This window comes from Cariama cristata, unplaced genomic scaffold, assembly GCF_000690535.1.
Source record: "Cariama cristata isolate BGI_N322 unplaced genomic scaffold, ASM69053v1 scaffold23979, whole genome shotgun sequence".
NCBI lineage: Eukaryota > Metazoa > Chordata > Aves > Cariamiformes > Cariamidae > Cariama > Cariama cristata.
This window is the reverse complement of record NW_009636630.1, coordinates 7163-31782: the sequence shown is the minus strand read 5'-3', so window position 1 is coordinate 31782 and position 24620 is coordinate 7163. Positions and strand designations below refer to the sequence as shown.

At 41.2% G+C, this 24620-nt stretch overlaps 1 protein-coding gene across 1 annotated transcript; it reads right to left on the bottom strand.

The window, feature by feature from the left end:
- Window positions 1-6050: 6050 nt before the first annotated feature.
- LOC104156904 (glycerol-3-phosphate acyltransferase 3-like) lies at window positions 6051-23901 on the bottom strand. The gene is made up of 12 exons (XM_009707992.1): window positions 23746-23901; window positions 16388-16460; window positions 14082-14352; window positions 12856-12930; window positions 12071-12160; window positions 11046-11139; window positions 10646-10761; window positions 9166-9221; window positions 8731-8816; window positions 7812-7940; window positions 6640-6719; window positions 6051-6165 (listed from the first exon to the last, which is right to left on the bottom strand). The coding sequence occupies exons 1-12, from the start codon at window positions 23899-23901 to the stop codon at window positions 6051-6053; spliced, it is 1341 nt and encodes a 446-aa protein (XP_009706294.1).
- Between the last annotated feature and the right edge of the window lie 719 nt (window positions 23902-24620).

Below are 24620 nucleotides of genomic sequence, written 5' to 3'. Positions count from 1 at the left end.
GACCTAAACAATTCCATGATTCTAAAAGCCCCGAGGTTACTTTCTCCTTACACCGAGTGGGAAAATGTGAACACCCGAGAAGGACATTAACAGAAGGAAGGAGAAAGAGAGGGGATTTGAGCTAGAACAGCGAACAGGAAACACACTGCGGTGGAGACGACTGCACGCCCGTCCCCCACAACCTTGAGTGCCTGAGGTGCCTATGCTGTGGTGACTTAGGGAGAAACTGAGTCTTTAGTGCTGGAGGGGGAAGAGGGAGGAGAGGGATCTTCTCTAGTGCAATGGTCATAGGAATAAATCCCAGGGGCAAATGTTCCCAGGTGTTCAGCATCTAACGCTTTTCATTTGGACACCCTAAGCACGGGCTTTGTGGTCATTTGGCCTCCCACCTACAGCAGGATTTTATCACTTGGAGCGTAACAGCTGAGACTCCCCATTAGTCTTGGAAACAAGACCTTGAGACCGTTCTCGCAAGCCATACACTCACACATTTTTCAGTGAGACTTCTCAGTGTTTGTTCCTGCAAGTTGCTAAACATGCTGGCCTTTACACAACAAAATATATTTAAACGCGTACTTTAAGCTTGGCTCTGTAGCAGTAGAGGAGCATCGGAAGGCAATTCAGCAACGGTCTTCCCTTCATGACCTTAAAAGCATCTGCACTGACCAAACCATCTAGAAACCTTCACCACTGTGTTAACGTGGAAGGGGTTTTGTGAGTATCTGAGTGGTTCTGCCCATCAGGAGGAGATGCAGACACCATCTTCAGAGCAAAAATGCTCAAACGGCACAACCCAGCAGACACGCAAGAATCTGCGGCAGCAACACAAGGAGCACGTCCCGAGGATGGCACCTCCTTTTACCATGACCTGAGGCCTGGCAGCCTCGCTTTCCCCTGCACTTGAGAGGAGAAACGGTAAAGAAAAACTATGTATGTGTTACTCTAGAACTTCACGATCTCCTTAATGACTGAAGTTTCCAATATAACAAACTTACCACTCAAAATGATGCTGTACTTTTCTGTTCATGTCAGTATTTTAAGGAAGGATAAAACATGCTGATGGCCAGTAAATTAACTTACCTTTTCATCTTTTTTTTTTCCTTTTCCTTAAGTGATATTATGGGTTGTACTTCCCAAAAGAATATTAATAAGGTTCTGGTCCTCATGGCAGTGTTGGACACGCATACGGCGCTGCCAGCTCCTGGTCCCACAGCCAGAGTGACCCATCCCTGTCGGACACATCGAGCAGGCTGTGCGGTGTCACACGTACCGCGCAAAAGGTGAGGGGGCGACATGCGAGGAATAACTTCAAAGCAAAAACGTGTAAGACAGCACCTGGATAGAAGTCAACCTCAGCTCAAGTCTAACAGAAATGTATTTTTTATATAGGTATGTCTCCTTATGATCCCTTGTAGGTGGATTTTATAAAATGGTATTAATAAAACACAAGAAAAACAGAGCAGTTATTTGAAGTATATACAGGTGATGTTCTTCAATGTCTGTACATATTTACAACTTATGTAAAGTTATAAATTGTATGAGTAAAGGAGAGTGCCCATAGCCATATATGATGAGTGGGGGGGTTTTAATCTATTATATAATTGATAAACATAGTATTTAATGTATGAACAAATGAATGCTTATGATGTAGTTACAAAATAAGCTGTTTAATAGGTGTCCCTATAAACTTAAAAGGTAGTATTTAATAGCTATCCCATATAAAAAGAAGAAATATTCCTGTCTAAATTATCTAATAACCTATTTCTTACAAGTCCAATATGCAAGGATATAGTATTTTCCCCAATATTATTCTATTTAATATCCACCACATATATAAATTAAATGTGTGTCACCACACGCATCTTTCGTATAGTCAAATACAAACACCAAGGGATATCAACTGATGCCCATAACCCGCAATTGCACGCAAATCACGACTAGTGATTAGGAAAGCAATTATCATATTAAAAGAGTTCAACAGGGCTCAACATACCACAAAATTAGAAATCAGTCAATGCCACAGCTGTTATACGGAACATCATTGACTGGATGTACTAAACGTGAGCCTTGATGACAATTGATCACGGTGAAACCTCCACACAAAGGAGTCCGGGACACTAATTGAGGAGCCATCATTAAATAGCATAATAAATAGAGGAGGAAGAAGAGGGGAGAGGAGAAATGGCTACAAAGCAAAGGTCCTTCCTGCCTGTACAACACCACCAATTAAAAAAAAAGCAAAGAGCCAGGAAGGCCTCTGTCTCCACCATCTGTCCGCTAACTTCTAAGCCTACGTTTCCAAAACGAAATGAATCTGTGAACCCCTCACAGGTCACCTCCACAATCTGCGCCACAGCTGGGAAACACGCTCTGAAAAGCCTAAGCGACGGGTACATCACCTCAGTGCAAACATTTCCAAAAGCAAATCCCATAGAGAGGCCAGAAAACCCAGAAGTCCCATCCGTAACACATCTCTGACCCATTTCCATTGGCCTTCTTGGAAATCAGGCCCCAAACATAACCAAAGTATGTTCCTTAGAGTGCCCTGAGGCTAAAAATAAAAACCCAAAACCACCAGGCTGCTTTCCTTGCTTTCCTTCAGGGCAGGTTGCACAAGGAAAAGTTTGAGTAAACCCGCCGGGTCATCGAATGCAGCACTAACCGCTCGCTGTTCTCACTACAGCTGAAGGAAACGTGTGCTGGGGAAAACAAGTTCAGAACATCTTCCTGCTTATTCTGAAAACACGTTTTCTTCTTTCAGTGTCCCCAGTCCCAGATCAGGAGCAAAGAGTATCAAGGTACTGAACAAACTCATCATAGCAAGTGCAAGCATCATACTGCCTTCAGGAACATCCCAAGCTCGTCACCTCTACTGAATTTTAAAATACAAAGAAAAGCTCGGGAGTTAGACCCGTACCTGATTTTGAAGTGACAAAAGGACAGAATTAATTCTGATTTTGGTTTGTCACATGGAAGAGACGGCCTGGGGAAACCCCCCACAACACTGGCTGCTGAAACGTCAAACAAGCACAGGCTTTGCTGGTTAAGTACAGCATGACCGACAATCAAAGATCTGATGTTTGGGGTACGCAGAGTTATTTCTACATTTTCATGGTTTCCTGGAAACGTAGGAGAAATAACTTGCTCATTCATCAGAATTTAGGGCGACTCTGCGTTAAATGAAACGTTGAGAAGGCTGTGCAAGGCAGAGTTTGCTACCACTAACTAGACAGCACTAGATGGCATCCTTTGCGCATTTCTCATCATACATGGCTGTACAGTTCCGGAAACGCATCTTAAACCAACAGCGAGTCAGGAAAAAAGAGGTGTCTCCCAATAACCTAAAGCAGGTCAGCAGAAGTTGGAGAGAGAAGAGCATTTCAGACATTCCCAAAGATAAGACACAGCTGGAGGAAAAGACATTTGGAGTCAAGAGAATAAAGGACTTTGGCTACATCAGTCAGTCTTAACACGCAGGTACATTACAGGGAGAAATGATTAGATGTTTTAGCAAACTCCGATTCAATTCTCCCAGAGCACAAGAGGTCACTAAGTTGCTTATCACTACGTCTTCTAATAATCCGTAACATTTCTGTTGTTTTAATTAACTCCTGTTTCTCACGTCCGCACTATACTCCTAATAGACAGCAGGCACTCAGGCATCCCTTTCTATATGTACAAAAGTGTGTGCATGTGTATATATATATACACACACAGAAAAAGATATGTACATTTGTGTATGTAAAAATAGACCTCAAAACTTTTGGTCCTATTTTGTATTTGAGTCACGTACGTTCTTGGAGGCCCAGGAAATTGAGAGAACCTGTCTGAAAAACTGGCTGCAATACATTAAGGCAATGATGGTCATTTACACAGAAACTCACCTTACACCGCTTTAACGCTGCATAGTTACAACCTGTTTCAGGTTACTTTACCCTTTTGGCAGAGCAGCACAATATACTTTAAACATGAATAGTGGGGAGGAGACAGGGGGAGAGAGACATTACTTACACTGACTTTGAGGAGGAGTAACACAAGTGTGAGTTCTTTGACTGTGAAAAATAAGCTGCGGTTTACCAGCTTTCCACTCACACATTATCATTAGAACGTGTTCTTTTTACTGTTACCATGCCCTTCTGCTGGAAGAGGAAGATGCGCTTATCTGTGGTGTCCTTTTGGCAAACAATCAATTCCTCCACCACCTCGGCACTCAAAGGGCAGTACACAATTTCAGTTAAAAGCAATTGCCAAGGCCACTGGTGATGAATGCAAATGACAAAGCACACGGTCGGGTGGGAAGGATGCTCCCAACGCTTGTCCTAACCCCTTGCGTGCAGCTGCAGTCTCTGTTAGCAACTCTCAGTCACGCAGAAGGAAAAACTCCCGGTTTTAAAGTCTGGCACACCAAAGAGATTTAACAGTTATCAGGATAAGCTGTCACATTTCTTCAGATTTTTATATTGAGAAACTAAATCAACAGCTTCAACAGACTGTTGAAGCACAGCTTACTGCAGTCAGGAGCAAGTAGCCCTCTCGCAATAGGAGAGCCTGAAGCAATTTGCCATTGTAGCCAAACTGCCAGCACTCTCCCCACCTGGGTGGCTAATAGCTTTTTCAAAAAAGGCAGTTTCTCCTCCTGCTTACCTATGACACCAAAATTTGGCCTGACTGATCCCACCAAGAGAATTCACACACCTGTAAGCTACTAAACCCAGGGATGATAACGCCAGGCCACAGAAGAGGAGAGCTCAGTTCTGTGCCACGCAGCCTCAGGGGAGTTATCCCCACCGTTAGCCCCTTCCCTGAATATTCATCCTCTAGACCTTCCAGGGCTGGGCAGTGTTGTATCTGCACACGCGTCTTTCTGTGGGGTGCGTTCGTGCTCACCACAACAGCTCCTCCATCTCTCCTGAGCCCTCAGTCTGCTGCTGTCACGTAAACCTTATTAACTGTCCTAACCAACCAACCTGTCTTAAAGCAGCTTGGGCAAAATAACACCTATTTGCGTGTATGTGCTTCATTAGTGACATTTAGATCATTAAAGCTGCCAGATTCTTCCACATTCTTCTACCTAACAAGACAGCAAATATTTTATACCCAGAAATACTGTAGGTGATAGAAATATTACCGTCTCAGATTCCTTAAGTGCACTTGCTCTATTTATATCTGGAGGGTGGGTTTGTCAGAAAGCAAATCAGTAGCCCTCACATCAAGCGGTAAGACAAGCAGGTGGCTGTCTAGAAATAATTACAACAGAGGATAACAGAGTTCATGTCATTGGTTGTCTTTAATTTGTGTCATGCATACAAACAGGCACAGAAAGGGATATAGCAAAATCAGAAGACACAATATAATTTAAAAATACTGTATGTTTTTCTATGACATTGTCCTTGGTTGCAACTGATTTCTCCCAGCATCACCCCGCCAGGCATCAGGGACACGCTGCCCTGGACACCGTTCCGCTGTTTGTCAGTGGGACCCTGGAAAACTTCCTGCACTGCCATCCCTGGTCTTACGACATGGAGGGGAAAGTCATCGACTGCCTTTTTCCCTCCAACATCCAACCCTTCCTCTCCAACTTGCAATTTGGAAACCATATTCTGGTGAACTGCTTAATGTCTTCTGACGTCAGGAGATCTGTCCCTGCAGCAACACAGTGACCGGGGCTGACAGGAGCACTGCTAGTCCGAGTCACTGAGAGAGGCCAGGAGTACAGCTCTGTTCTATTACGGGTTAAGAAATTACCATTTAGGTCTTCAGGGTAACTCAAAGGTTTAGAAAAAATGGTGTTTTAATGAACCTAAGTAATTTTATTGCAGATTCTTCTCACTGAAGATCGGAGACAATTTTACCAGTATATTGTAAATCTTTCTAATTATAAAGTGATATCCGTATTTAATACAAAATACTATCTCTTTGTGGTTTCCCTGCTGTGTTATATGCAAAATATCTTACAAGGACAGAAGGAAAATATGTCGGATTTTGTATAAAAAATAGCCCGTTTTCTGGTGGAGATTAGGCATGGAAAAATGAGATAAAATAAATACCATTTAATAAACATTTCCGTTTCCCACAGATCCATTTTCTATTGCTATCTGGCAATATTTTTTCTGTTGCTCTTCCTTGAAAGACTCTTTGACCTTTTTCCTTTTCAGTCCCCCATCCCTGAAAGATACAAAAAAGAAACAGCCTTGAGCTCACTTCAGGGTCAAGGCAGGAAAACATTACAGTATTTAGACTACGCAGTCAAAGCAGTCTTCACCCTAAATGTTGGATTTTGCAATACAACGCTAAACGGTCTGTACTGCCAAGACTTTACCACATAACACAAACAATGTCCTTCCTTTAATCCAGCATTTAATGGGCAAATAATTAATTTATTTTCACCAAATACTACCTGCTGGCTAGATCCACCTGTCAGCTCTGTTTCTCTTTTTACACTATATTAGTCTATTTATTCTAGTGGAAATGTTGACGGAATAAAGTAGTATTTTCTGACTCAGAGTCAGTGAGGATGATGGACTGCAGCCCAAGCAAAGCAAATCTGGAAGAAGTTTTATAAGATTCCAGGCTAACATTTCAGAATGCACAGCACCTAAACCCGGCTTTAAACCCAGCTTCAAAGGTGTTGCTTCTTACCAAGGAAGCACAGACATTCCTCCCCGAGCAGCAATGACAGACTTGACTCTGTTGGCAAAGTGAACGGCGTCTTCTTCTTCCTGAAAAGATATATGAATGATTTGCTTTGCAATTTAAACATTTTCTCCATGTCTCACTTAAAGAGATATTTTTTGTAGGTGCTTGGGTGTATGCAGTTCCAGCTGGCCCTGGGGAACGCTGCCTGGTTTGCCACCATTTGGCGATGAAAAGAACAATGTGGGAGACTCTGCGGGTTCCGGGGTGATCTCAAACACTGCACAGCGTGAGGTGACAGACCTGACCAGAGCAGGGGATGCGTCTGCTCCCAGTACCAGTCTGAAGCCAGGAACGCACCAACAGCATCACCTTGGAGGAGATGAGGTGCCCTGAACGGGGTTGAGGCCTGGCACAGTCAGGATCAGTGAATTATCGTGAGTTCACAAGAGTCTGTTTGCCCAAACTGCAGAGGACTGAAGATACACGTCTTACAGCAGCTTCCTCACCCAGGCTAGGGCTGAGCAAACACCGGGGTAGGCAGTACCAAACCGGGGCAAAGGCCTCAACCACCTTGTTGGCGTCAGGTCGGTACCCAGGGGCAGTGGGCTGAGAGCCTGTGCCGAGTTGTGGGGTAAAGCTGCTGGGCAAAGGAGAGGCTGGATATTCTGCAGGGCTGAGAAACAAGGAGGTGGGAGGAAGCTCTGCAGGTGGGGGGGGAGGGGGGAACGACACAGAAAGGCAGAGCACCCCAGTACGGAGTGAAGAGAAGGCCTGAATCTGTGTATCGCTTCTGGAGTAAAAGAGGGAGGTCTGTGCCAGGCTGAGGGGCAGGACTCCCTGCGGCATAAAACCACATTCTAACATCTCTTCCAGTCTCTGGGAGCAGAGGAAAGCAAGGCAGCCACAGCCAAGCAAAGAAGCTGTTTGGGAGCAATAGGAAGCATGGTGCAGAAATATCTGAATCTCTGCAAGAGTAGTTTTTACTTGAAGACAACTAACCCACATAAATCCGTGCTCACTTAATTTCAAGACTACAGTGTTGCTTTCCAGCCTTTGTCCATTAATTTGTCAATAAAGATCGCAACCATAAGGCCAACACACCATGCGTAGTAATGCAGACTTCCTCCCAGACAACGTTTTATGAGCATTTTCAAAATATACGAAAGCATAAATACCTCTTTGACCATTGGTGGCAAGTACCACACGTTACAGACGATAGCCCAGCTGGTTATCACATTAAAAGCGTAGGTCATCACGGAATACTTTGTGCTGTTCCAGAACGCATCTCCAAAGCGGGGGTCATACTGCAGGACAAGAGGAGTAAGTGAAAGGGTGTGATCTGCTACGTTAAAGCACATAAGCTACTCTTTTTTTCAGCCATGAAGTCCCAGTTCAACTTGTTAAATCAGGGGCAAATCTGATTACACCTTCTACAAGCAGCAGTAAATTCAGAGTAAAGTTCCACATGTCAACATTTTTATTACAAGTTTCTAACAGTGAACCTTTACAAGCAATGCAGGACCCCAGACTGCAACAGACCCATTGAAACACATCTCCACTATAACCAGATAGATCTACTCAAAATGTAAAGACTTGTCATCTACAGATATGCTGACCTCAAAGGTTTCCTTGAAAACACTCACATCAGTTGTAACAATTTCCGTAAGATTAGGCAACATTATAGCTCCAGACAAAGTAACTAATGTATCTAGAGCTAGGGTGACTTGGCTAAAGCTACTCAGAAAACCCCTGTAGTGAGAGGAGAAGCACCTTTATCCCCAGAGCACACAAGAGCTGGGAGCCCTAGAACAGAAAAAGCAGGCAGAACTGAACACGCAGCACAGCAATTGCCAACGGTGCTTTTCGGATTGGTCCTAACCAGTTGTAAAGCCACTCAGTGAAACATTTCCCATACTGCATCGAACTGCAAGACACTGCACGCCATGAAAAGATTCCGTTTTCTCAGGGCTTATTCAGGACCTTATTCACAGAGAACAACCCCCTTTTTAAGGTTTAGACATGAACAGCTTTTCTCTGACATGAGAAGTTTCTGCAAATAATCCCTCTGTGTTTGTAAAACTGCAGATAGATTACCTTGATTGCTACCGGATGGATGGTCCCTCCTACTTCAAAGCTTCCCTTCTTAAACATCATTACTGATGTGTTGTTTATGCAGGTGCCTGGCCAGAATTAAAACAGATGAAAAGTTTAATCCACTCTAAGAAAAGTATCAGCAAATGAATCCTAAACTGTCTTAAGGAGACTTAAGGTGCTAAAGGAGAAAGTAAGCTTTAGTTCAGAGACATAATTCCAGAGCCTGTTCTCTCTTCCATTATGCTACACACTAAAGCAAAGAGACTCTCATAAAACTGTTATAAAATGTTAGAATCTGACTTTTAATATCTCACAAGAGCTAATTAATTCTACAGACTAAAACCAAACACCTCACTTGCAAAGACTGAGTATAATAAATTGCACTCAGTGGCAAGAAGTGAGAAGAGCAATAAAATCATTATATTTGTTTCTTACCTTCTGGGAAAATTAAAATGGGTAATTTGGCCTTATCTGCAATGTGTTCTCTAATCCTGTGGAGAGAAAATGAAATTTCAGTGTATACTTCATTTTCATAGAAGACTCATATTTATATTTGGCCAAGAATCTGAACATCCATTACCTCTTACACAGGACAAGAAGAGCCCTTGCCCAGTTGCCCTTTGCCAGTCAGTAGCCTCAGCAAGGACGCGAGCTAGTTTCAGGCCTTTGTCTCAGAGGTTATCTCTTGCTAATTACAAAAGCAGGCTTTCTACAAAACTGTATACTGTTTTATTTCACCACTTTAACCCAATTAACACGAAGCCAGAGAACAGTGGTACTTGAAGCACGTAAAAATCGCTTCCCATTTATCTTTGGCAGGTTCCAGCTATGAACACAGTCAAACTTTTCTTTTGACTGACGTATATTCCATATGTCAAGTTTTCATGCCTTCCAGGTTCATAACACCAGTTTTATATGTATCTAATGATTCTCCGCTTCTAGTTAAGAGATAGGCCACTATTTTACTACATTTGCTGGATCACTTAAAAACAAATGTATTACCACTAAGCAGATTACTGATACACAACATCTGTTGTTTTCTGAGGCAACTGTCTTTCCTGTGACTCAAGAGCATGCAGTTCCTCTCCAGTCTGCATTAAAGAACAAACCCAAAATATCTGCTATCAAAATAAAGGAGAGAATGATCCAGCACGGGGCGGGGATCCTCTCCATTTTTCTAAGGATAAACTGTCATAGACACCTAATGTTAGCTGCGTTGCACCCTAGTTCATGAAGACTTAGGATGACTATGAGCAGTCTCTGTAAACACCCGAGAATGTAAGAACTGCCCTACTGAGTCAATCCTCTTCATGTCCTGAAAGTCCAACATGCTGTCTCTGCCAGGAATCAATTCTGCAGGACAGCGGTATAGGCAGTAAGCAAACGTATTATGACACTTCTCCAGGATGCTCTTCCAGCTTCTAGCAGCTAGGCGGCACCTCGGTCTATTTTATTTTTACATTTTTCTTCTTTTTTTTTTTTTTTTTTTTTTTCTCTCCCTACCATCAGCCTCCCTTTTTCCTGTACTCACAGTAGACATAACCAGCTTTGATGCTCGGAGCTGATGAAAAATGTATCAGGGCAAGGCATGATCCGGGAAGCAGATGCGCTGACAGAACTCCGATTTCTGTCCCGACATCCCGAATTGTGAGCCTGGAAAGTGAACAAACAGGCTCCTGCCTGTGGCAGACAAAGCAATTGTGGCAATGTGGAAATTCCCAGAGGTTAGAGGGCAAATGATCAAAAGTTCAGTAGATGATTGCTACACCCTGCACCTTCATTGATGGAGCAGTTCCAAGCCTCACACTGATGACAACCTACAGCTGCCCACCAAAGAGAGATGCAGGGTGAGAACAGTCACGCCTCACCCTTGGATCTCACAATTACTAGACCTGACGGGACAATTATACCTTACTTTTTCCTCACCAGATGACGGTCTTTCATTTCTGAGCGTTCAAACAAAACATGCTGAGAAGTTTGCATGCAAGATTTTTGAATAAGCCCCAGAAGTCCTCCGTGTGCCTGGCCAACCTGCAAACCCAAAAGAAATCGGTTACTATGCAAACACGCACACACTTAAATGATAAAATTCTGAACACAGATGCACCAGTTTCTGAGTCTGTTCACAAATTATACCAATCCTCTTGGTCAAAAGTGTGCGCACACCTGCCTGTGTCTATTATTTTACAGTCCTGAACACAAGTTTGAATGCTGTCAAATCCCACTCTTTCTACCAGTAAATTTATCCTCTTCCCCAACACTACATCTACGGGCATCTCAACATTACCAATATTTACCGACTCTCTTGTTCGTACCAAGGAATAGCATCCATCACTGGCCAGGATTAGAACATCTAGTGGAGACGTGTGGTTGGCTACACAGATGCCTCCTTCCTGCGGTCTGTTTTCCCTGCAGTGACAACCATAAAAGTAATTACTTAACGTTTATTCTCCAGACTACAGGCCCCATCAGGTGACCCATCCAGTGAGCATACTTCCACAACTGAGACTCTCAGTGACAAAAGCGTTTCAGGGACACAGCTCATCTGCAGATCCACAGAAAGTAGAACAACACAAAACATTTTAAAATACTAACATTACTGTGATATACTTCAAAACTTCTGGCAGTACATTACAGCAGATAAGTCATCTTTCCTCACGTTTTCAAGAGTCCCTTCACATTTCAGTAGTTTTGGCATTTCACCATATTTTCACCAGTTTCCTTTTAGCTGAGAATACAAGACTTCATTGGAGTAGGCATTTTAGCTGCGTACATTACCATTCGTATAGGTATGTATCAAAGACTATTTGGATGCTAAAACTCTAAAAGCAAAGACACTAGAGCATGACTTTGCTTGTTTTCTGAAGCAGAAACAAAAAAAATATTTCAGAAGCCTCCATTACATAAATCTCCACCACTAAGGAAGCAAGATATTACAAAAACTTACTGAAATACCATCCATAACTTACTTTAGGATAGATTGTGAAGATTAGTTACCAAACAAATCAGCTAATAGAACAGTCAAACATTTTATGGCGATGCTCTTGCACGTGATTATAACATGTTCATGGCAAGCATTGAGAAAAATGTCTAAGTGTATGTTTAATCAAGAATGCAGTACTATTCCACCTTCGCTTACTCTGCCAATACACAACAGAAAATACAAAGGGCATGCAAACAACTTGACAGAGTCTAGATGATCTAAACAGCTTCTTGGATCAAACTGCACCGTCATAGTATCCATACAGTAATGGAATAAGAATCCTGCTCTGAAACTTGAGACACTGAGTACTGTAAGAAATCAATACCGAACCAACGAGAGCAGGGTGGCACCACTCACCTGTTGTGGAAGTGAACAAGACCACTCAGACATCGGATGCCTAACGTGGCACATATCATCTGAACCTGGTTGCTCAGCCAGCGTTTAACTCTAAAAGAAACAAAGCCGTACATACATTTCCAGTTCTGTGTAGTCGCTCATAGAACAACGTAATGAAAACTCTCCAAATTATTCCCAATAGCTGTTATTACAAAGACTGTAGCAAGAAGATTCAGTTGTGCTAACAACACCACGCAGGAGGAACTTCTTTGGTATCAAAGATATTCTTGGTCCATTCTTCTACTGTAATCTATTCTAAACCCATCTGATTCAAAGCAGGGAAGATAGTAGTCAGGGCTTTGTTTTATAGATTTTCTCCGGAAGCAACTGCTATCGACTTACTCATTAACATTAATTAAATATAAAAATACTTAGCTGGTGAATCACGTTTGAGGTTTTTTTTGCACTGACAGGACATAACTATCTCACAGTATTAATATGGAATTGCTCAGGACAGAAGATTTACTTGCCTTAGTCTGACTCAAGTAGAGCAGACTCTTTATTTTCCACCCTAGGACAGGTTTCCATCAGTATCTACCCGGCTTACATTGCATATCCACTTTCAGATGACATCGTCATATTCTCTCTCATCGTGCTCTATGAGCTTACAGTAAGGAAAATAAAAAATCACCGCACGATAGTTCACATTAATCCTCCAGACTCAAGCAGATTTATATTGTAACACACTAATTCAAATCCTTAAAGAAATAAAAAAGAAATTGAAAGAGCCCTCAGCAAACACCTACCTGCCGTTTGGAAACTGTCCTACTACTGTAGTGGCCAAGACCAGCAAGAGGATGCTGAAAACAGCCAAGCAGACACTACAAAGTAAAATAGTCTTAATTAAATGCTAAAAGTAAAACTGGAAGAGCAAAGAAGAAAGTATTTTATTTAATCCTTTGATTCATTGCAGAATGCTTCCCTCTACCATTAATAGCATCTAACTAGCAATACAAACCAGTTAAGATCAACAGGGTAATATGAGCACGTTTTCACTCAATTAATCCTGCATTGAGTACAAAATCTTGTGCTGCCTGGAGCCTGTCTTCCAAAAAGCACCATGCCTTGATCTGAAGCTATCACATGGTAAAGACACCATCGTGTTGAAAGAGGACGGCAAGTAGTGGCTAGGGTTCTTTAATGCAGGTGAGAATTCCCAGTGCCAAAAGAGACCCATCATTTCATTTTTAAAAACCTATCTGGAAATTTCAGTACGTATTTCCGCTCCAAGCAGTAAGCTACTATATAATCATGAAAATTAAGCGTCATTGGTTGCTAATGGTTGAGCTAAGCCAATATTGAAGCCATTTCCACATAAATGTTGTCTTCTTAAGCTGCATATCTAAGTTCACACACAGGCATATGTGCTTTGCTATGTGATTGACTGGTATAACATACCTCCCTCCATGTGCTGCAGCTATGTTTTGAATACCTTGTCCTCCCATTAAAGGAGTAAGACATTTTAAAAGCTCCTGGTCTTTAGAAGAACACATGAATATTTGTAACTGTTTGGTCAATATGATAAAAAGGCTGGTTTTGCTTAAAAGAAAAGTTTAAAAGTCTGAAAATTTGATACTTTCCAAGTGGATGTCTCTCTTTTTTCCACCTAGCCCTGTGCTCCCAGAACACTGGCTCTGTTTCAAGTGCTCAGCAGTCTCCCTGCCTTTTATTCAGGCAGGTAAAACCTGATCCTTTCAGTTGTTACTTTACATAACAAAAAGATCTCCAGGTCATTTCTGTAAAGTTTTGCTGGATTTGAAAAACACTTTAATTACGAATAAAACATACACAACATCAGAAACATACATCTTCAGCACCTTTTTTTTCTTTTGGGGATATTTGAGTTTCGATGGCATCTTGGAAAACAAAGTCAGGCCAGGTTCTCCTTTCTGCACTAGTCAATAACATTATTTCATATCTTTTACAAAAAGTAATATGAAACAACGAACCCAGCAAATTACATCTGGCTCACCGAAAAGGCACCAGGAGACAATACCGAAATAGGATCCCAATGACCCACACAACGCTCAATTGCCAGCTGACACGGTGCAAGCTGGCATTGGTTCTGCTGAGGAGATTCCAGGACACCAGCTCCTCGGAGGAGAACCGTCGGGTGACTTCGTCTTCTGCAATTGCCTCACACCCCTTCTTGGAGAAGTACATAACATCAGCAAGGTTGAAGCATCCTCGGTGCTGGCCAGCAATCTCCTCTTCCATGGAGGTTTCCTGTCTCTGGATGATCCCTGCATGAGGAAATGAGTCTTCCTTCCACACAGTGGAATGGACAATATGGATTCCAAAAAGAGTAAAATACATGTGCTTTTTAGAAATAGCTCTCCTCCCACTCCAGGCACCGTAATTGCATTGTTACACCTTGTAACATTGTTATGTCTCTAGGGTCTAGAGTAAAAGTCCTGTGAGGAGTGGCTGAGGGAGCTGGGGGTGTTTGGTCTGCAGAAAAGGAGGCTGAGGGGAGACCTGATCGCTCTCTACAACTCCCTGAAAGGAGGTTGTAGCCAGGTGGGGGTCAGTCTCTTCTCCCAGGTAAGCCGCAATAGGACAAGAGGAAACAGCCTCAAGTTGCACCAGGGGAGGTTTAGATTGGATGTTAGGAAAAATGTCTTCACCGAAAGGGTTGTCAAGCACTGGACCAGGCTGCCCAGGGAAGTGGTGGAGTCCCCATCCCTGGAGGTATTTAAAAGACGTGTGGATGTGGTGCTTAGGGACGTGGTTTAGTGGTGGGCTTGGCCATGCTAGGTTTATGGTTGGACTTGATGATCTGAAAGGTCTTTTCCAACCTAAATGATTCTATGATTTATGTACTGGCATTTAGTTCCACAGGTTACTTCTCTAATCCTATGCCATATAACCCCACTAAACTGTGGAAGAAAGCAGAAAAGCATTCAGAGCAAGCTGCAAAAAAAACCTTGAGCACATCACCTACTTCATTGTCATTTACCAAACAACATACGTACACACACCTAGAAACATCAATAGTGCACTGCCAAGATTGCAGACCCCTCCTGGTGCCTTGACTCAAATTCAGGCAGTGTTTGTATAGTTGCTGTTCTTGTTGCTGTTTAGTTTTACTTTTTCCCAGCCGTAACAAACACCTTCCTCTGATACTTTTTCTCAGAGCCTTCTCTCTTCTCCCATCTCTTCTCCTTTAAGAGTCACTTCATTACCAAGAAATTTCAAAGTGTCTAGATTTTTCCCTTGAGATATACATAGTGTAACACAGAAGCATTGTGCAGGAAGAATGACAAGGTATTCATGCTCCATATCTCTAAAATTACACCTCATAGGCCGGTCACACAGCAAGTCTCAGTGGCGTTTGCTGAGGTCACCCTGAGACCAGATTCTTATTCTGGCTGGTTACAGTGACTAAAATTGTATTGATTCATACTAGCTAATGCTTAGCTTTTTTGTTTGGCTTTTTTTTTGAGGAGGAGGGGAGAAGGGCAGGTATTGGATGACATTACATATGCATTATTCAAAATACATTTAATTTATCTTAATCAACATACTACCTCCTGATCAGAATCACAAAACTTTCCTCCAGTTGCACTTCAATCAAAGTTTCAACATCCAGGAAATCATCAGACCTGAAATTCATTAGCTGACAAACCAAACAGTCTATGGTACTAATGACTAAAAACAGCACTACAAGTGAAAGGATTATTACGAGAACTTAACCCAGTCCCCTTCAGTCAAAGAAGAAATGAAAAACAGTTGGGAAGAGAGAAAAAAAAAAATATTACTTTCTCACATTTTATCCCCATGTCTAGAGAACAGTGCAAATTGTAAAAGCAATCCATGGGATGGTGAGCTCCTTTACTTGAGAGGTCTGTCTTTTTGCATGCTAGGAGTTACAAGTAAGACAGAACCCATCCAGAGCAATGTCAAGGGCAAAGAATACTCATTCCTCCTAATCTTTGTAAAGAGAGAGCTGATGGAGTCAGAAAGTACAAAATACTCATGAAAACAGGGACAGCTTCTCAAATGCTTATCAGCAATGTCTTTCTCTACCAACACTAGTCTCCAACACTTTTTATTCAGAGGACTCAATCATTCACAGATTATCTGGCGTATAACATATCTAAGCTGTCTTTTGTAGGTTTATAACTTCAGCAGTTATTTGCCCATCAAATTCCACTTTTCTTACTTAACATTAGATGCAATTTATGTTTCTGTTTCCCCTTTTCCAGATGAGATATTAAAATAGTTGACTTTTTACAAGATGAATAGTGCTGTGTCTCCTTCATTCAGAGATCTTACCAGTGGAGATTAAATTTTCGAGTGCCAGCGCCTTCTGCTTTTTTACTCCCTCCTCAATCTGCAGGGTGGCCCACTGTTCCCAAAACAAGAAAAGTACATGTTGGTGGGTTTCATTTCATCAATTCTAGGCATTCTGTAATCACCTTAGGCGAACTGTCTGAGCTTCTTTGAGGCTAGGTCTTAGATTTTCATTTTTCAAATTCAGCCTGAAGGCTGCCCTGCATGCCTCCCGTTTCATTTTTTACATAGATTATCTTTTGCCATTGTCAGGCAAAATAGTTTGGCTCAAACTTCTCTTCAGGACACAGGCAGCTGTTTTTTTTTCCTGGGGTTTTTGGTTGCTTTGGTTTTGGTTTGTTTTTTTTTTTTTAAACAAACAAAACCCCCCAACCTCTCCCCCCCAAATTACTGAGCTACCTAAGAGACTCTAGGAGGTCCATGGGTCAAAACTCTCTCTTCCTCAGCTAGCGTCAAGCAACAGAATAATGCAAAATACTATCACTGACATTATAGACATGCCGGAAAAATAGATCTAAAATTAATTTTAAAGAATAAAAGAGATTACCTCAGCTTTAGGGCATTCATGCAGGTTTTGCTAAAAGACAACAGAGCAGGGATCATTTCATATCCACTGTAGTTTGGAAGCAGCAGTTTTGGTAATGAGCTTTCACCCTTTCCTGTCTTTACCTTTTTGAGCTAAACCAGGTTTCCCTTCCCTGTGCAGAGCAGCATAAAACTCCTCCATTAGCAAAATCAAATACACCCATATGCCTAATTTTTGAAGTTTTCGTGTTTTTGAATGTTTTCATCATACCTACCTAAACATACAAATAGCAGCTCTTGTGAGGACTAGATCTTCCCGTATTTACATCAAGATATCTGCCCTAACAATGGACATAGGACGATTGCGTGTAGGCTCTGCTCATTATTAAGGAATCCATGACCCACACAACTTATTTCCTCACCTGCTATTAAGGTTTCCCACCTACAACAGATAAGGATACATCCTTCTGCTTCAGGATAAGTTCTTGCTAAACAGTTTATTTCCCTCTTACTGACATGCGCAGCCATTTAAGTCACCACGAAGCTTGATCTCAAATAGTCTTCACCACATTACAACATGTTGCACGTGCCAACAATGTTGACTAGCTTTTTGCCATCCTTAAGTTTTGCGTGCTTTCTACGAGCTCCTTCTGTAGCTATTGAAGTTTAAGTCAATAACAAAAAAGGGACACTTTATCATGGCAAAATTAGGATATTTTCATTACCCTTAGTTAACTTTTTTTTACCAGCCATCTTGAAAGAAAAAAAAAAAGGGGGAGTGATGTGATATTTTAAACTGCATGCAAATCATCTGTTATAACACCATGAAATAAAAATAAAAATACAGACCTTCACCTTGTCTATACTCTCTGGTTATTCCCTGTGAAAGGTAAACTGGTACATCATCTGTCTCAGTCTTTTGTAATACATGGAGAGTCAGTCAGAAGTGGGGAGTCAGCCCACACACTGAGAAATGAAAGAATATACAGCACAGGAACAAGAACATTTCAAAAGAGAGTAAAGGCACACATTTTGCAAACTTAACCTCTTTATAATGTACTGCTGGGCCTCAACCCTTCCCCAGTATCCTTCAGGATAGTTTTATGGTATGAGGGAGAAAAAAAAAAAAAAAAAAAAATCACCTAGCTTGGTATATAAAACCCTTTGCTTTACTCTCTGCTTTCCTGCCTCCGACCCTTATCTTGCCCATCGTAGTCCTCCTACATGAGCAGGCACCTGTCAGTTGGCAAGCACTGCCAGAAATGAGCTTGTTCATATCGTCTTGAAGGATTTGGAATACCTCAAGAAGGCTGGCTTTTGAATCCCAGGGAGAAAAAGGGCGATAATCACTGCCCAAACTGTCTCACAGTTAACCAATTCAAATGAGCAAGACAAGTTAAAACCAAAACTTACAAGATTGACTAGTACAGTATAAAGTCCTGCCAGGCTATTACCTAGTGACTCACAGCACACAGAAACAGTGGGACAAAAGTGACAGCCTGTAATTAAATAGTCAGCCAAGGCTACAAAGGCAGAGACAAGGCAGGTGAGGAAGAGCTTTCAATAGAGGAATGTTTACACAGGGCTTGTTAGCTTGGCAAAGAGCTGGCTGAGACAGCCTATGACAGAGGTCTACAAAGTGTGGAGTGGCACAGAGCAGGTGCATAAGGAACAGTTATCCATTTTCTCTTCTAATAGAAGAACTGGGGAGCATCTTATGAAAGTGTTAGGCAGGGTGTATGAGCAAGAAAAAAGTAATGTATTTCCACAAAACACAGTTCAGTTGTGGAGTTCATTGTCCAGGACGTATTGCTCCCATTTCAGTTGATCTCTGGCAGTTACATAAAAACATGGATGAAAATCATCATGGGACACAAAACTCTCCTAACTTATCAATCAGCATGGGAGGCTGAAGCAACAAGCATCTGGGAGGGTATTTCTGGCAACACGGCCATACAATCACCCAGCTCTCAGGCTTTTCATCAAGCAATTTGAGTTGACGCCTGTCAAAGCCAGGCTTTCTGTCTGGGTCAAACTCTGGACTGACCCAGCAGAGTAGTTTCTATGTTCTTCTGCATTCGGTGGCATCTGTATGTTTAATTTGTTTTTAAAATATGAAACAAGGCTTTGTGATCACCTTTGTTGTCACAGTATTGAGACATACCTGTCATGCTGGTCTTTGTTGCAAAACAGTAATGAAAGGATGTTTTAGATACCTTGCAAAAACACAGATGTGGCAACTAACATAGAATTTGAGCATTAAATGGAGCAACTTCATTCCTAAGTTTGCTGATCGAATTGGAACTCAGGTGCTGTGCTTTCCTCCCTCCCGTTTCTGAAGTGATGAGGACAAAAGGAGTCCAAACATCCAGTGGATGATCCCATCTGGAATACTGAAGACTTAACTTAAGACTTGGAGCTTAACTCCAACAGCCCATTTGTTTGAGGCTTGCTATAATTACATTCTGAACAAAATAAGGGTGCCTAATACTTGATTATATTAATTACTTTCTTCATAGTACGTGACATGAAAAGCTATACTATACAGAATGTTCGTTTTTTAAAAATCTCACTACTTCTGGTTTTCCCTCCCTTTTTCCTTTTAAGTGCAGCTCGGTGTGTTGTTCAGTAGTCCATTTTTCCATACCCCGTAATAATTCATTTTTGCCTCTCTTCCTCTACGTTCCCATATTTTACTACCTTTTCTCCCATGTTCTCACAAAAGCTTTTTCTAATCACTCATTACACTGGCTTTTTTCAAGCCTCTTCTTGGCTTTGTTCTCATGTGTGACAAAGACCTTGGGGCAGTTACTGCATGTAAAATCTTCCAACACAATTACAAAGAGAAGGTCAGTAGGTTTTTAGTGCAAGTTAAAATCACCGTCTAAGATCAAGCACTTATGATGTTTTCAGTCAACAGTTTTTTCTGTCTGGCCTCATTTCCCCTCTCACATCCCAAACGAGAACCCAAATCAAACAATCTGTGTATTATATTGCATGTCTGAAAGGATGTGCAGGCAGTGACTGTCCACAACCGGACCATGAAAAGCGCTCACAAATTTCCTGGCTGCGCTAGCGAGGGCAAATAAAATAGGTTGAGAAGGGTCTCAAACATTTGTTTGGGATAAAAGCACAAGTATCATTTGTTTTTTGCTGCAGTGGCTAGCTGCAGATAGCCATGTATTTGAAAGCACAGCAGTGAGTTTCTTCCACTACCTTAAGCGTCTGCAACATCTGCGCATGCTCCAGTGGGAGTTTACAGCGTACTAGCTACCTCAACGTACAAGTGAGCTATCCATTCAAAGAATATCCACGATTATTAGCTCTCTGATGTCTTTCCTACATGTGAGTATTTCTCAAGAAACAGCAATACTCTCAATTTCACAGAGAAGCTCAGATCTCATAAAATTCCAGAAGATTCTTGGCAAATAGAGCTACAGCTGTTTAACAGGTTTATTTGACTCTCCACAGGACTGCGAGAGCACAGTATAGATTTCATTCTAGCAAATGCATTTTCTTTTGCAGCTGCAACCCTAAAGAGCTGGAATAACGTCCTTAGCACAGTTTTGCTAGTATCCTCATTTCCACCAATCCCCATTACAGACAAATACAAAACTTAGAGACAACATGGTATTTCACAAATAAAAGCTTTCAAGAACATGGGAAAGAATAACCCTATGGGAAACCAAACCAAATGCATCTTCGTCATTTCCAGAAATATTTTAAGGATAAATGAACGGTAATAATAGTAGTTATGGGCTAACAGTTATGCAATTGAGAAATTACTGTCTCAGAGATCTTTTACTATTATGCTATGTGTATGTCCTAAAAAAAAAAACCAAACACACAACAAAACAACCCAAAAAACCACCGTCATCAAAACAAAAAAAAAAACCCCACACAAAACCAAAAAACCCACAAACAAAAATAATCACCTCCCAAATTTTCAAATCTTGAATCTTGCTTTTGTAAAAAGGTTTGTTTTGTTTCTAAAAGACAAGTATCTAGATTCCCTGATGGAGAAGCAGCAAAGGGTACTAATTCTTTCCATACATAAATTACATCTTGCTCATTTGTTCCAGTCACTGTTCACACTGGTAAAACACTTCAGTGAGGTCAGGAAATCAAAATTACTTACCTCATCATATGCCACCATTACTCATTGCTTAGTAACAGATCTGCAAACTTGGGCTTTATTCTAAAAGACCTAGAGCTCCCAGCAAATTCAGTAGGAGCTACAGATATGCTTTCTTTTAAAATACAACTTTGAAAAAAAAAAATCTTTTGACTTTAAAGTCCTTGATTTCAGTCTCTACTCTTACTTTTCTCAAATTGACAAAACATGGAGGAAAATAAGACATGTTTTCCCTCTGCCTCCCAATTTGCGTAGTCATTTAAAGCTGTAAGAAGCAAATATAAAGTGTTCTCAGGGAGAAGTTTTCCATTAATTTTGCTGGTCTACATAGGAGACTAACCCAAATGCAACACAATGGAGAATCCAGTCATAGTGCTCAAGGTTGGGGTTTTGGCGAAACATCAACCAGTTGTTTGGTACTTCCTAGAGCACTGCTACTCCTGCAGTATAGTCAGTAGTGTGCTAATACATCCCTAAGCATCTGCTCTTTCCATTTTCAGCGTAGTTATCCGGTAAGGCATCCTATGTCACCCTTCAGGCTAACAATGGGAACCAAGAACGGTCTTTGTGCATTACCCCATTAGCAAGATCTCAGGTAGATAAAGTCAGAGCTCGAAAGAAGTCAACACTTCACTAGGCTATCAATGTCAAGTTGTTCGTGTTTTGAAGGAAAAGTGCATATAAGCCTGCTTTAAAGCTAACTGTATCCCAAGCAGCAATTTTAGCCATATTCTGGTGAGTGAGCCCTGGAAGAGGCCCAGCAATTGCACGCACAAGCTTTAACCCAGCATTTCCCAGCCCTGGCCTTACGTCTGAAGAGCCAAGTGGGCCACAGCGCAAGCAAAGGGAACCTAACATTCCCTCCATCCTCTCTCCCTCTCATTTCCCACCAAGTTAGCTCTTAGTTACTCTTTTGGCACGATGAGAAGCCAACGAATGATACTTCAAAGAAAAGAGCTGGAATTACTCGAAAGATGAAAACAGAGGAAACTCCTTTTTTGCCCACAGTACAGTTAGGGAACAACTTCCAACTAAAGAACAAAACAAGCCAGCCTGAACTGCAGCACATGAAGCTGTGCTTTTCCTGTTACTAGCTGCCGTAGCAATAGGGAACTAGACATAAAAGGCTATATCTGACTAACAATTAACCTAATTACTTCTTTTTTGATAAATTAATCCTCCATATTGTGAATGCAAAATTATGTTCATAACCTGTTACAAAAACTGTGGAAAGAAAAACATTTAACGTGCTTTTCCAAAGAGAAGTGCCTTCATATATTAGGCATCCATTGAGCGGGTCAAATGTCTTTCAAAGTTGGGAAATGCACAGGGGAAAAAAAAAATGCAGAAATTATTGTAATGCCTGCCAACTGCAGCAGCAAAGCTATCCAAAGACCTTCTCAGGTTTGTGTCTGAGATGACAGAGCCTGATGAAATCAGTTCCACATACAAGTGCCACGAGCCTGTTACTCAAGGTACCAATAAGAATATAATTAACATACCACTGGCTGATAAAAAAAAAAAAAAGTATCACATATAAAAGCTAATATTACATACAGCCACTGCAGGCAGTCAATTCCGATTGACATCAGTATCTGCAAAAACAAGTAACCGCTAAAGTTTGCAGTCATGTCCACTATGCTAAATGATGTTCATACAGCTGAAGACAGTCCCTGCCCAAGAGCTCTTAATCAGTAGTAAAAAGAAAAGAAAGAAAAAAAAAGTCAGAAGAATTATAAGACAGAATTGGCAAGGTAGGATGGTCACGATATTAACTGTATCACGTTGTTACAGACGTCTTCTACTGCACAAATAGATGGCTCTAACAGCTTAATAATAATCAAAAGTAACAATACTGGTAAGAAGTTTTCTGCCACAAGAAGAAAGTATATTGATGAAAAGCAGATTTATGCCACAAAGACAAAGTTTATCTACTGGAAAATGGAAATGCTTCGCCGTTCCATATGATGAATTCATAAAACCTACTTTTGGCCATTGATGGATATGAAAAGTCAGACTTGAAAAATCAAATGCAGTTCTGGCTTATTAAAAGCCCTAGAAAACTTTTACTGATATCAGCAGAATCAGGATTTTAGCCATGACCTGTTCATCTCTAGAAAAATTACACTTTTAGAAGGTTGCATGGATTCCTCAAGTCTCATACAGCAGAATTTGTCATTGCTGGATCCCCCAGATTTATAAGTTGATGAAGCAAACAGAGTCAGTGTTCTTGCCTAGAAGAGTAATCATTAATACCATGTAATTAAAATAATCCAAATAAACCCACTGAAACTTACATACAGCTAAAGTACACGTTCTTGTTACTTACCAACTCCCACAAACTAATACGACTTTTTATTTATATTTGACTTGCCATGAGTATAGCATGAAGTATTCTAACCAGCTTGAACTAGAAACAATATGGCATGGAATCTCTGCTTTAACCCAAGAAAACCTCAAACTGGTACCAGATTATAACCCAGCACATAACTAGATATCATTAAAGACACCATTCAAAAGACCTATCATATAAGCTAAAGCTGCAAACAACACATCCAAGTTACTGGAATTCTTTCTGCTGACTTTCATGGCATCTATATCAAACATACAGGTTTTTTTTTTTTTCATTAAACACATCCTGTAGTAAACACATACCTCTTTAACCCAATTCTCAACTTACCTCTAATATTTTTATTAGAATTTTCACATAGAAATGAGAAATCCCCAATGACACTCTAAACATCGAAGGCAACAAAATTAACACCACAAACAAAATCATCCAGATAGACAAAATCTTGCCCTCTGCGAGGCCATAGCTCTCTCTATTTTCTTCCATGCTTGCTCCTTCAAAATGCCAACCTGTCGCCTTTCTGCAAATATATGCTCATCTGTAGTGGAGAATCCAGCAAGTTTCAAGAGACAGAGGAAAATAAAAAGTACACATTCTAAGAGCTAAAGTTATCTCTCTGAAGCCTGACACCACAGATACTCTCAGTGACAATGTAATTTCTACCCCTTGTCCCGCCCTAACCTCCACCCACTTCCTTTTAATTGATAAGCATTTACTCACCAGATATAATACATGGGAGAAGAAAGAAAAAAACATGACAAGTGAGAATATGTGCTACGTGATAGGATACTGCCAATAAGGAAACTTGTCAGCGTGACAACTAGTTTTCACAAGGCATCCCACCAATAAATTACAATACAGAACCAAGTAGGTGTTGTTTTCAAACTGCCTAAAATCATCTCCTCTAGAACTCATGTAATGTGCATGAAGCACTTCTCCAACTGGCATTTGCCCAAATTAGTGACTTATTTGGTCAGGCTTTCTACTTCATGGTAAAACGACTGCCTTATTTTGGTATTTGACCAAAGGAAACAAACTGAAGCTTGAGGTGCAAGCCAGGCTTTTTTATTCTATAATAACACCTGTGAAATGGAGATGCAAATTTCAGCAGGCAGGAATCGACAATACAATCAAACCTGCTCCCTCCACTGCTCTACAAGGACTGAGCCAAACTGTATTACAGGGTTACAAAACGCATCGTGGTG